General features: G+C 41.6%; 1 protein-coding gene across 1 annotated transcript in view; it reads left to right on the forward strand.

Annotated features, from left to right (window-relative positions):
• LOC311226630 (CUB and sushi domain-containing protein 3-like) overlaps positions 1 to 8061 on the forward strand; it is a gene marked incomplete at both ends in the record, with an annotated part of 799139 nt that extends 791078 nt beyond the window's left edge. The window contains 6 exons of the mRNA XM_084312048.1: positions 2163 to 2222; positions 2430 to 2588; positions 5086 to 5213; positions 5383 to 5470; positions 5705 to 5840; positions 7902 to 8061. Coding sequence (XP_084168174.1) covers positions 2163 to 2222; positions 2430 to 2588; positions 5086 to 5213; positions 5383 to 5470; positions 5705 to 5840; positions 7902 to 8061 — 731 coding nt within the window. The remainder of the gene's footprint in view (positions 1 to 2162; positions 2223 to 2429; positions 2589 to 5085; positions 5214 to 5382; positions 5471 to 5704; positions 5841 to 7901) is intronic.
• Between the last annotated feature and the right edge of the window lie 6911 nt (positions 8062 to 14972).

Here is a 14972-nt window from a genome sequence, read left to right on the forward strand (position 1 = left end):
GGTGTAGTGGTTACTTCCTGGTCTATAGGGAGGTGTAGTCGTTACGTCCTGGTCTATAGGGAGGTGTAGTGGTTACTTCCTGGTCTATAGGGAGGTGTAGTGGTTACGTCCTGGTCTATAGGGAGGTGTAGTCGTTACTTCCTGGTCTATAGGGAGGTGTAGTGGTTACTTCCTGGTCTATAGGGAGGTGTAGTGGTTACGTCCTGGTCTATAGGGAGGTGTAGTCGTTACGTCCTGGTCTATAGGGAGGTGTAGTGGTTACTTCCTGGTCTATAGGGAGGTGTAGTGGTTACGTCCTGGTCTATAGGGAGGTGTAGTCGTTACTTCCTGGTCTATAGGGAGGTGTAGTGGTTACTTCCTGGTCTATAGGGAGGTGTAGTGGTTAAGTCCTGGTCTATAGGGAGGTGTGGTGGTTACTTCCTGGTCTACACGGAGGTGTAGTGGTTAAGTCCTGGTCTATAGGGAGGTGTAGTGGTTACTTCCTGGTCTATAGGGAGGTGTAGTGGTTACTTCCTGGTCTATAGGGAGGTGTAGTGGTTACTTCCTGGTCTATAGGGTGGTGTAGTGGTTACGTCATTGCTGTTTCCGGCCGGTCCACCTCGCAAAATCGCAATGTATTTCCCCCATTGCCCATTTCTAAATCGTCTCGTTTAAAACAAAGAAAGCATAAACATTTACATGGTGTACCTTTCTGTGCGTATTCATCCACAATCTATAGCTCGACCTGAAAATATTCGCAATTAATCGTAAAAAATAATTGCCAAATTGTACGTATTTCAACCAAAATGCTTAAAAAATTATGTTATGGATAGAAGGGAACTCATTTTGTGCAAAAATGGAAAGCTTTCCAATGTCCAGAATTGTTACAATAGCCGATAATCCATTTTCCCAATGATAAATCCCTATAGGGGTGGACCTCGTGGGCGGTCCAGAGTGCCATCAGACTACACCTCCCTATAGAGACGTGTTGTTAGCATGTCTGTCAGATGTTGCCATGTCGAGGTGTATTACTATAGACAGTGGTGCGTTGGTCATGGGACGGGGTCGCACGCCGTGCCACCAGGTCTGCGTGCCACACAAGCATGCGCTGCACTCGACTCATGCGCCAACTCGCCAAGTAATTTTGCATAACAATAGCTCGGGTCATCAAAAAAAGGTGTGTTCAAATACGTCCTCAGATACGTTCACACAAAACTTGTGAATGAAATGTGTTTACATTCCATTCCTAGAGGCAATTAGGCACTGTCTTTATTCTGTGCGCACGCGAGGAAACATGTATGCGCATGGCTGCGCGGGAGCAGGGAACAGGACCAAGCTACAGTACATTGCCGATTCTCTTGTCAACGTGCCCCCAAGAACACTACTGGTTTATTGTAGTTTCCCAGCAACAGCCAAAATAAAATCAAGAATGCAGCCGTTGCTAATTATGCATCCAAGCTATGGCACATTTGACCTATGGACATTAGGGAGACTAGCTTACTAAATATGTTCAAGAGTAAGCTAAAAATTTATCTCTTCACCATAGACTTTTAATACATTCTGAGACACACTGTGATTATTATATTGCAAACAAGAGCTATTCTATTGTTGTTTGTTAAACAGAAAGACACACTGTCAGGTTTTAAACGTTGTGGGGGGAGGGGCTGCACTACTTGGTCCCTGTTTGCTCTGTCGAACCGGGCATAGAAATGGTATGTATATAGTATTATAATGTCTAGTATTACTGTTATAATATATATATATTCTGTCTGTCTCTTTCTGTCTCTCTCTGTCTCTTACTCTCTGTCTGTCTCTCTCTATGTCTGTCTCTCTCTCTCTCTCTCCATCTGTCTGTTTCTGTCTCTCTGTCTCTTACTCTCTCTCTATGTGTCTCTCACTCTGTCTCTCTCTTTCTCTGTCTCTTTATCTCTCTCTCTCTCTCTCTCTCTATCTGTTTCTCTCTGTGTGTCTGTCTCCGCCTGTCTGTCTCCCTCTCTCTGTTTCTATGTCTGTCTGTCTCTCTCTCTCTCTCTCTCTCTCTCTCTCTCTCTCTCTCTCTCTCTCTCTCTCTCTCTCTCTCTCTCTCTCTCTCTCTCTCTCTCTCTCTCTCTCTCTCTCTCTCTCTCTCTCTCTCTCTCTCTCTCTCTCTCTCTCTCTCTCTCTCTCTCTCTGTCTCTGTCTAGTTGGAGAGAAGAAGAAATCAGTAAAGCCAGCTACAGGAACGCCCAGTCCCAAACTGAATGGTAAGTCCAGGATGACGTGAAGTAACATCAGAAATACTGTAGTATCACGATAATTGCTCTGTTCTGTTCTGTCTGTAGTAACATGAGATGTTCTGTTCTGTTCTGTTCTGCCTGTAGTAACATGAGATGTTCTGTTCTGTTCTGTTCTGTTCTGTTCCTGCCTGTAGTAACATGAGATGTTCTGTTCTGTTCTGTTCCTGCCTGTAGTGCCGGACGACGTCTTCGCTCCTAACTACATCTGGAAGGGAAGTTATAACTACCGCAACAGGAAGCAGCCCATGACCCTCAGCATCACCAGCTTCAACTCCACGACGGGACGGGTCAACGTCACCCTGAGCAACAGTAACATGGAGCTGCTGCTGTCAGGTCAGTAACACTACTATAGTAATAATAATAATAATATTAATAATAATAATAATAATAATAATAATAATAATAATAATAATAATAATAATAATAATAATAATAATAATAATAATAATAATAATAATAATAATAATAATAATAATAATAATAATAATAATAATAATAATAATAATAATAATAATAATATATAATAAACTTTATTTGTAGAGCACTTTTCATACTGTGTAGGCTACAGTGGCACACCTACTTCCAGTGAATGACACTAAGCTAGGCTAACGGTGTGGCTGTTCCCTAAGCCTAATGCGTGCACAGAGAAGAAAAGCGTATGTATCTGCTTGTCTAACTCCAGGGTAGATGGCAAATAAGCAAATTTCCCAAAAAGTTGCTGTGTTCCTTTAAGGAAAGGAACTTGTCCCACATCGCTGTTAACCCTTTCACTACCACACTACAGCAGGTTAACCCTTTACTACCCCACTACAGACGGTTAACCCGGCTGTAGTGTGATAGAAGTAAAGGGTTAACCTGCTGTATTGCCGCAGTGAAAGGGTTATAACCATTCGTAGTGTGGCAGTGAAAGGGTTAAACACCAACACGAGGACCCGAGGAGCTGCTGTTCTGGTGTTAACAGAGAGACGTGGCAGGAGGCCAACGTGCCCGACTCTGCCATCACTCCGGAGGGTTCCTCGAGCGGAGGAGGGAGTGGATGTTTTATGGTCAACTCTTTGTGGGCCATGGATGTCTGTGTTTTAATAAAGCTACTGGCTGTCGTCAGTCCTCCTCACAGCTGTTTACATTCCCCCACAGACTCAGGAGACTATCTCCAGTCCTGGACGAGCTGTATACACTATTGTAAATTGCCTGGATAACTCTTTAACAGCCAACGTGAAGAAGTTTCTCCCAAAATGCCACCAACATATCACTTCCCCCACCAGAGGAGAAACTGACATTAGACCACTGTTACACCCAGTGGCGGCCGGTGTGAACTACATTTGGGTGGGCGCGACTTACCAACGTTAAGTCGAGTTCATCATACTACACTAGTACACGTATGATCAATGCAATAATGAACACATATATATATCTTGACATTTTAAACAAGTTACCATTCATTCATTCATTCATTATGCGTCACCGGCGGCGAAATTAACAACAACAACACGCTGTGAGAGAGAGAGCGAGAGAGAGAACGAGAGCGAGAGAGAGAGAGAGAGAGAGAGAGAGAGAGAGAGAGAGAGAGAGAGAGAGAGAGAGAGAGAGAGAGAGAGAGAGAGAAACCGAATTAACTCACTGTTTACGTGGTCCAGGAGGGCTTGATAAAGTGTATAATTATGTCCACTGTTGTCCCACAGTCCCAGACTGTTGAATCTTACACCCCATCCAGACTGTTATAAACCCTCCTAACTCCATCCAGGCTGTTATAAACCCTCCTAACTCCATCCAGAGACAGTTATAAACCCCTCCTACCATTTAGAAATGGTCAGATCTGCCATTTTGAAATCCAAAATGATGTAGGGTTAGAGTTATCCCATCCGATAAATAAGCCAATATTTGAATTCCCCACAAAAAAAAACACACATTATAGACACACACCCTCATGTTAGGATTTCCTTCAAATTCATGTTGGCACAAAAGTCTGGCCCGCCCTACTCTGGGATCCTCGGGGTGAAACTCGCAGGTTGATGAGGGAGCGGTAGATGTTGTCAGATTGAGGAGAAAATTCACCAGGAGAGTTTTCTTGACCACTATAACGGATTCTGGAGGTCGGAGCTTTAGACTTTCCAACTTTACATGTTAAGGACCACCACGTGTACATTCTACTGTTGCACTTTCACCGCTACATGTTCACTCTGGTTGGACGCCAAACGTATTTTCTTGGTACTGTACTTGTGCTGTTTGATGACAATACATTTTAATTTAAAGGGGAACTATCTTATAAATGGCCTTTTTCAGTGTTTAGCGTTGTTTCCTAGCTATGTGGACTTATATTAATATGATCTATGTCTCTAATTCTCATATTGGCACATTCTTCCAATTCTCCTCTCACAATAGTCACCCTCACTGAACTGAGTCATCTGAAAATGTGCTGATCTGTGACGTCAGAGAGACTCAGCTGCATGTTGAGACTCACACACACTCCACACAGTTACCACAGTGGTTGGAGCCCAGGCTCAAAACGGCTTAAGATCTTGAGGTAGAAGAATGCTGTTTTTGAGTAGTTGATTAGAAATACAAAACAATGAATAAAAAACAAAAAATAAAATTACAGAGGTGTTCCATAAACTCACAAGAATTGTGTAAAAGTGCCCAAATAGTGAAAGAAATTGTAAAATAGTTCCCCTTTAATCTAATCTAATCTAATGCGGACACCCACACCGACAGCGTGACCCGACAGGAACAGGGAGAACGCACCCAGCAGAACAAGACAAAACAAAGGAGTCATCATGAGGTTGTAGTGGTTTGGGTTGATATCAGAGTAACTCCGACCCTCTCCCACCAGGTGTGTACAAGGCGTCAGAGGCCCGGCTGCTGCTCCTCATGTACCAGGTCAACCAGCTGAGCCAGTTAAAAGAACCGGTCATCTCTCCGGCCAAGATCACCGATGACGCCTGGACCATGGACGGATTTGTGAGTCGTCTCCACGGTTACAGTCTCCACGGTTACACAGCAGATTACACACGATACACAATTACTATCCTTGTAGTATTATACTATTAGGAAATATGATGGAGTTCTCTCTCTCTCTCTCTCTCTCTCTCTCTCTCTCTCTCCCTCTCTCCCTCTCTCTCCCCCCCAGGTCTCAGCAGAGCCCGATGGATCCAGTTATGTCTTCCAGGGTTTCATCCAGGGCAAAGACTACGGACAGTTTGGACTGCAGAGACTAGGTGCTAACCCTAACCCGTGATTGTATAAATAAATTGTATAATATCTCTAACTTTACTGCAGAGACTAGTACCAACTCTACTGCAGAGACTAGTACTAACTCTACTGCAGAGACTAGTATCAACTCAAATCCTTTTAGTAAATACAGGTTATGTATATTATGTTATTTCCTGTATTGTATTAATGTTATTAATATGACTAGCTATGTGTTGTTGACATATGTTTCTCTATTTCAGGCCTCAACATGTCAGAGAGCCACAACTCCACGCCTCCTCCTCTCGGAACCAACAGCAGCTCCGTGGCCATCGCCATCCTTGTGCCTTTCTTCGCGCTCATATTCTCTGGATTCGGCTTCTATCTCTATAAACAGCGGTAAGGGTTTCATTTGATACAGCTTCTAATCTAACAGCGGAAGATTGTTTTATTTGCTATGGGCGATAGTATATATCATATCATTTCAGATATATTATTAATTATAATATAAAACACAAAATACTTGTGCCCTAATTTATTTAACCTTTATTTGACCAGGTAGTCACTTGAGATCAATTATCTCTTTTTCGAGCAAGACCTGGCCAAAATGGCAGCGAAACAAAAACAAACATACAAAAACATAAAACACAGACAGAGACATAAAAGGTACATTTGAGCTGCAGCAAACTAGATTGAATGGGATTGGGGGGAGATTGGAGGGTACAGTAGGGTAAAAAGGTAGAAAGAGGAGGGAAGGTGAGGCTTTGCAGGAGGTTGCCGGGGAGAGAAGGTCAAGTTAATAAATATAAAATATAACCACATTATGCAGTGAAGCATCGACATTCTCCCATCTCATTCTTTAAAATGCCCTTCATTTGAACTTTTAAATCAGATATGGTAGTGAGGGCCTGCAGTCTCAACGTTTTTTGAAGTCCATTCCAGGCAGAGGGAGCAGAGAACATGAAGGCCCTTTTCCAAAATTCTGTGCGTGTTCTGGGTACTGAGGCATATAAATAGTCCTGGGATCGTAAGCTGTACGATGGGTTTGATGTGATGGTGAGGTATGAACCGAGGTAAAAAGGGAGCTGACCAATAATTGCTTTATAAATTAAGGTGTAGTGGTGTACCAGTCAAAGACGGCCAGTTAACTTTAGCATACAGAGAGAGTGCAATGATGGTTAAGTGATCTATAACCGGTAATAAATCTTAACACACCATGGTAAGCAGTGTCCAACATGTGTAGTGAGGTGGAGCAGGCATTCATGTATAAAACATCACCGTAATCTAATACTGGTAAAAAAAAAAGTGGCAGCAACTAGTTTCTTTTTTGCATTAAAAAAGAAAAGCACGATTTGTTTCTGAAAAAGAAACAACGATGATAAGGATCAATGAAGAAACTCAATCCCCTCGCCACACATGCTATGCTACTCAGTTTATTCTGAGGACTGAGAAGAGGGAAGAGAGGAGGGTTGTGACCCAACACCCAGGAAGACCACCCTCTAGAGCCAGACCAGGCTTCACTCCACCCAGAACCCAGGAGGGCCACCCTCTAGAGCATGCTTTTGCAGAGGACAAGAAGCCTTCAGTCGACTTCTTCAGACATTAAGCACAACCCACAGCCCAAATGGAATGATCCCCCCCCCCCAAAAAAATTATAAAATAATAATAATTTATTTTTGCATTCTGGGGGGTAGTCTACTACCAGTCGACTATCTGCGAATTTCGTCCAATCAAAGTCGACTATACAAATCCTTAGTCGGGGACAGGCCTGGTACCCAGCGGGCCAGAAAGCAGAGGATAAAACCCATGCAAACACAGGGAGAACGTGCCAACTCTACCCAGAAAGCGACTCCACACACTGAGGTGGCAGCGCTGCCTCCACTGAGCCACCTTGTTGCCCTTATTACAATCTAAATCTATTCTATATATATCAATTTTCATTGATATTCATCATCAGTATTTGCTTTCTACAGTATCCATTGTTAAACCCTTGAATGTGGGTAACCTTGCTATTAACATCATCATTGGACTGTACTATAATGTATGTATGTACCTGTGGAATCAGCTGCCAGGATCCATCAAGGCCTCAGACTCCCTTGCTGCCTTCAAGGCCGTAAACCCCATTTGTTTAGCTCTGCCTTCCACTAGGGCTTGTTTTTTTTTGTTTACTGCTCCTATGTTTTTATGTTTTATGTTTTTTAAATTTTTAAATTTTAAATTTTTTTTAAATGTTTTTATGTTTTTAAACCTTTTTATTCCTATGTTTTATTTTATTCATTTGAATGTTTTCATATTTTTAAACCTTTTATTTTATTTAAATGTATATATTTTTGCTGTGAAACACCTTGAGATCTCACCGAGTTTAACGTGTGCTATATATATAAATGAAATGTATTATTATTATTATTATTATTATTATTACTGTATTAACAGCTGGTCATGTCCTTGTGTGTGTTCCAGAACCACCCCTAAGACCCAGTACACGGGCTGTGCGGTCCACGAGAACAACAACGGCCAGGCGGCCTTCGAGAACCCCATGTACAACACCAACGCCAAGGCCGTGGAGGGGAAGGCGGTCCGATTTGATCCAAATCTTAACACTGTCTGCACCATGGTGTAATAATGGGTTTTTATCTGGGTTTTAAACCCTCAACCCTCTCAGAATCCAAAGACTGGCCCCTGGCTGTGAGGGGGAAAGCAGTCCACCGTCTCCAGTGCCGTCTGCATCACGGTCTCCGAACGGGCCACCTCTAACTCTCAACCCACAGCCACAAAGATGCACCGTGAACTGGGCAGGAAAGGCTGTCCACTTTGACCCAAACCTCAACACTGTCTATATATACCATGGTCTAGTATCTGAATATCTTAAAATACCCCACGGCTGAGCTAGAATGGACCCTGACCGTGACCAAGACACACCGGCTCTGTGAAAGAGAAAGTAGTGACCAAGACTCAACACTGTGCCCCCGTTATTGGTAATATCTGGCCCCATACTGGACCCTGAGCTGGTTCTGGACCCTGAGCCCGGTACTGGACCCTGAGGGAAAGCACTGGTTAACTGAACTGAACCCCAAACAGAACCATCACCAGCTTCCCTGGTCTAGTCTGACGCTGGATATCTTTAAGCCAAGGCTGCTTTGTTTTAAACCCAACCTTTGTACCGAGTCGACATTGGAGATACATATTTTCAGAGTATCCGGGCATGGAGATTACGTAATCAAAATATACTAAGCAGCCCCTATTACACGAGTGCTGATTGGTCCGATCCTAGGTAGGACATTTCTGCTATGGATCACGACAGCATAGTATCTAGCTATTGGAGAAAACATCAGAATATAACATCCATACAGGTTTCCTGAAGTGAGTTAAACAATACTTGAAGGCCAAACGAACGTGGATGTCATATGAGATGCAGTGGTCTTTGTTAGTCAGGTAAAAAAAAAACGTTGATGAACCAGAAGCCAACGATTAAAGCAGAAAAGAAAAGCAACAACTCATTACCATAGCAACCATAGATTTCCATGGAGACCACATCCCCTGGTCTCTATGACAACCATAGAAAGGCAGCCCCCCTTTCATCAGAGGACTTCAAATTGACAACAAACCACTGCTAACAAAAGCAGACCCGGGCCAACCGATTCAACCGAAGGAGGAGCAGAGAAGAAGGACTGAGCCTCTTTCTTATAATGTCTCAGATACACTGACATTATGTCCTTTCCTTCGTCCTGTGTAGAAGAAAGGAGACGGGGGAGGAGGAACCCTTCCGTTAACCGGGATCAGAGGGTCGATGTTAAAGCGAGACGAGAATCAAAAGGGAAAGCTCTAAAGCTGGCAGATATAATATAACCGTCAGAGACGGGACTCCTGTCACCATTAAACTCAGCAGACATTATTCTATCTAACCACGAAACAATCAATCACAGCTGAAAAAAGAGGAATATAAAACAGACAAGATTCTGGAACTAAAGCACATTCTATATGGAATACTACCCGTCTACAGATAGAGAGAGCCGAGCTAAAAGACCGAAGGATAGTAAGGGCAGAGACATAATCTGCAGGATATTGTGAAAGACGTTACTGAGTGAAAGAGAATAGAAGATCCGATGTGACAAAAGGCTGATTCTGGACCAGACGGACCGGCAGGAAGACGAGACTGAAGCGCTGTATTGTGGACTCGCTCCGCAGTGTTGATCCTCCACTCTGTGAGTGCGTATCTCCTTCCTTTCTAAACCGCAGAATCTTTCTGTACAAGACACTTGCATATATACCGATGCATTCACCAACTATATTTTTGTGCTATATATTTACCACACAGGATGGGACTGAGTGGGGGGGGGGGGGGGACTAGGAAATTTTTTAGGACACGTGAGAGATTTCAACGACGCGCTTTTCCCCAGCGGCTATAGCAGTGTTGTGTTCTGTTGTAACCACATGGGTTTGTGTTGGTTTTCCAAGCTCCTCATCGCTGCCATCACTGTGTTCTCCCACCATGACTTCCTGTTGATGTTGTTGTTGTTGTTGTTGTTGTTGTGATGGTGTTGTCGTTGTCGTCATTGTTGTTGTTAAGATACAAGGTTTGCCAGTGAAACCAGACTGTTCACATCTCTGTTTCGATGAACGTTTATCCCAGATGTCATATATTCATGACAGAGCCATATAGAGACATAACCCGTCCAGGTTGTCCACTGTGGAGCATCGCGATGCTGCCTCCTGGAACCAAGACTTGTCTGGTCAAGACGTGACCACAGACGTAGAGATATACAGTTTGTCCAAGTTGGGCTATCGACACCATATTGCTGCCTCTTCTCCAAGAACAGTGTTGTCACCACGGTGAGATGGTGGAACATCCTAATGACCAGTTACCTAGCAACGGCAAAGAAGCAGAATTGTGGAACTAACATGGCTGCCACTGCAAATCTAAATAAATCAAATCAATCTATTTATCATAGGCTCTTATATATCAACATCTCATATATATTATATATATATATATATATATATATATATATATATATATATATATATATATATATATATATATATATATATATATATATATATATATATATCATCCTTGCTATTATAGCAACACAGCGATAGCATCTCTCCAGCCGTTATGAAAGGTCAGAACATCTCTCCAGCCGTTATGAGCAGTCAGAGCATCTCTCCAGCCGTTATGAGCGGTCAGAGCATCTCTCCAGCCGTTATGAAAGGTCAGAACATCTCTCCAGCCGTTATGAGCGGTCAGAGCATCTCTCCAGCCGTTATGAGCGGTCAGAACATCTGTCCAGCCGTTATGAATGGTCAGAACATCTGTCCAGCCATTATGAATGGTCAGAACATCGTTGGGTCAGGGTTGAGCTTCAGGCTCCTTGTTTCACAACATGACACATGCTTTATACTTTTACATTTCAATGGAAATATTGTACTTTTTACTCCACTACATTTATCTGAACCCATCAGTTACTAGTTACTTTGGATTTTACTAATGGATCGAGGCTTGAACGCTCCCAAGCACTGGGATACACAAACGTCATGTAGAATGCATACAGTACTCAGGTCTCGGTTATAGCCATTAAATACTAAATAACTAGAATAAATACAAAAATAAATACTGATCCTCATGATAGACATACCATCTAATTCAATAAAATATCCAGTAAAACTAATCATTCAATAAATAAAATAAATCAATTCAATAGAAAACTAATCCATTCAATAAAAACCTAGTCTAATTCAATAAAACCGATTTCATTCAATTAAAACTCATTTGATTCACTGATTAAAAGAGAGATAGGTGCCATAAAGTGCATGCAGAGGCATGGCAGTGATGAGCTGCGATGAACTGTTCAGTCGTCTCACAGCATCCGGGAAGAAGCTATTCGTGGCGTTGTAGGTTTGTCTCTACATGCGAGTGTGTGATGCAGCATCGTGCGTCATGTCACACACACACACTTTTCATTGAAAAGGGATATTCTACTCACTTTCTCTGCCATCTGTGTCATCTGTGTCATATCTAGCCACCCACTGAAGTGATGTTCTGGTCATTCTAAATCGCCAAAAGTTAAAAGTCAGGCAAACCTCACCGCAATCTACTACTGTATCTTATCTAGTACCTAACCCTAACGCACCATCGACGAGTCATCGCTGAGTAAACATCAGAACTTTGTTTCCTTGTTTAGCCATTCACATGTCGTGTAACCGTCTGTCCCAGTATCTCCACGGCACCATCGTTTAATGTCGACGTTTGCTTTTGATGTTTTTCTTCAGTTTGGATCTAACACAGTGCCTACCAAAAACCACCACACACACAAACACACAAACTCTGGTCTCAAAGCCCGGTTCTTTTTAGGCTTCGGTTTGCTTGGACTTGTAACTTTCCATCACGCACACAGACTGCTTTCTAGGCCTCCTTTGCCAACAGGCCTTTCCCACCGACTGACCGCAATAAACCACAGAGTGAATCTCACCGTCGGGGACGACGACGACGACGACAAGAGATCAGCAACCGTTTTGAGACAAAAACTGAAAATAAAGAATAAAAAGTGTTTTGTACAGAAGTATATTTTTATGACGAAATTATTTGTAGAATATATGAATATATTATGTACATTTTCAATGCAATGTAAGAATAAAAGAGGCTAATTGCTTTTGTAAAACTGTCTTGTTCTTTACTGGTCTACAGCATTTACTTTCCTGTGTAAAACCTGTTCACATGAATTCCTTCATGTAAAACCCCATTTGAAGGTGTGTACAGAACAACGGAACGCCGCCCAGACACCAACATATCACTAATACACCAACAACATCACTTTAATAACATACAACAGATCACTGTAATACACCGACAACATCACTTTAATAACATACAACAGATCACTTTAATACACCGACAACATCACTTTAATAACATACAACAGATCACTTTAATACACCCACATATCACTTTAATAACATACAACAGATCACTTTAATACACCGACAACATCACTTTAATAACATACTGTACACCAACATATCACTTTAATACACCAACACCAACATATCACTTTACTGTACTCAACATATTGTATTGTAATATTATTTGGGCCAGTACTTTTCCTACTTCTCTTCATACACTTTTTATATTGCAAAATAAATTCATAAGGCTTGCCACTACTTCGAATCACCATGAACCATCTGCTCCTCTTTTTAAGCAACTTCAAATACTATCAATCTTTAAATTTTTTTATTTATTTAACTTTTTCTCCTTATTTTCTATTTTTCTCCCATCCCAATTTCGTGTTTCCAATTCTCCCCTCCCCGGTCTTGAATGTTGCTCGACTATGCCCCCCACTGGTCGGTTGTAGGGAGGATAGAAGCCTTGCATCACGTGTCCCCTCCGGTATACGAGGAGGCAGCCTGTCACATCTTTTCACCTGCCAGCGTGGACTCTCATTGGCGAGGTGTAACGCATGGGAGGCTCACACTACCCCCGGCATTTCCTGTCTCTGCTGTGCAGGCGTCCCCCAACCGACCTGTAGGAGTCACTGTCCACAACGTCCAAACTACCACCCATCGACTTCCACAAGCTAACTCTGCCAATTGAGTCAGTATGACGGAGGCAATGCTGACACCCGGATTCAAGACCGGAGTCTCTTGCATTGGTGACGAGCGCAATCTCCGCTGTGCCACCCAGCCGCCTAAATACTATCAATCTTTGATATTAATGTATACCAGATATGTATTTTTATGTTTAACTGCACTTTTAATTTAGATTTATTTCTTTTTATTTTTAATTTTATTGTTTTCCATAATTTTTTCATATCAAACTCCAGTATTCATTCATATCCAACAAGGCAATCAAACAATATTCATCGTAATTTCTTCCGCACAACATTAGGTCAGTTCAGTATAAGATTTAGAGGTCCTACCTATTTGGAATTCAAAACCCTCCATAATAAAAATGTGCTCATCTATTTCATCACTCAAATCCAAGCTTAAATATACATTGTTAAATGAATAGCTTCAATCTTATAAAACCATTAATGGAACTTTGTTTTACAGTTTCATGTTAATTTGTTTAGACTAATTATTAATGTTTGTTATTATTATTACTTTGATAATTTCTTATTATTATCCTAATATTATGAAAATTGTTTTATGAACTTATTTCACTTTACTTTTGTTTGTGTTTTTTTTTGTATCCAATGATTTAATGAGTTGAGGCCCATCTGGGTCTCTTGCCTCTACTCAGCACCTTTATACACTTTCTGTCATGGTCAATGTTTTTACTGTTTTGCTGAAATGGTGCAAAATTAAGAAATAAAATATCACTTTAATAAGCTCATACACCAACATATCAATTTAATAAGCTCAAACATAGATTGCCATCATTAACAGAGGTGCTGTGATTGGTATTCATTCACGTAAAATCCCATTTTAACCAGCTAGTGGAACTGTTTACTTTTGGCTGAAGCGGTTCCCATGCACCTGAAGCTTTATTGCAGCTAAAACATAGATTGCTATCAGAAAACATAGAACAGTTCACAGACCGTTCGCGGGGAGATCCAGGAGCAGGGTTGTCCGACAGGCGAGAGTCATACACGGGACACAGGATGAACGCTGGGAGGGGAGCCAGGTAGTGGAGCATAGAGCATAGAGCATTCAATTGTACAGTAACGCTTGCCTTGTTTTTAAAATTTCACGGACTGGCTCCCCCACCACTGAGTCTGTATTTAGCCAGAAAGGACAATAGAAGACACACAAGGTCCTCAGCCAAAGGAGACTGCCTGGTTCCGTTCAGGAAGAGTGCTTTTGCACAATCCACATTCTCTGTTAGAGCCACACAGGAACAGAGGAACACTATGGCTACACATTTCCGGACATGTAACACGCTTGAACAATTAAAAAGAAAAACTGTTAAAAACTGTCTCAAAGAACAGCAGAGCTGCACCCACAGCTAAATTCATAAACTTTTTCTAAAAAAAATATTCAAAACTACACTTCCTGTAAGGTTCTATGGGGTTCAAGGTTCATAGTTCTGTATGAATTATTTCAATAACTCTTATTCTGGATAATTCTACCACAAAAGGTAACGTTCGACAAATATTGAAATGCAATTAGTTTCTCTTCCCCATTGTTAGCATGCAGCAACAATTAGATCTGAAATTAGTTTCAAAACGGTTGCACTGTGGTGAAAATAAAAAACTACAGTAGATTTCATTATCTGTTCTTATGCACGCCTGGTGATACTAAGTCCAGATTGAACTCGGGCATTTGAAAGATAATATATGTATACATAAATGTGCGAATTGGGTATAATAAGGTAATTTATAAGCCTGCTATTCTATAATAATATTTCAAATTGCATTGGTCCGGATGGGAGAATTCAGTACTGTATCTACAGAACCTTCTGTTTACTCATCTTCCCTTTATTAATTTCCTTAGACTTTCTGTACACATGATCTCAAGAAGGTACTGAACGAGATCAGTGGCAGTTTTTAATGTTTGGTCATTATTAGCATGGTGTTATTCACTGTCAAAGATGCA

Source organism: Notolepis coatsorum, assembly GCF_963971535.1.
Source record: "Notolepis coatsorum genome assembly, chromosome: 4".
NCBI classification, from domain to species: Eukaryota; Metazoa; Chordata; class Actinopteri; order Aulopiformes; family Paralepididae; genus Notolepis; species Notolepis coatsorum.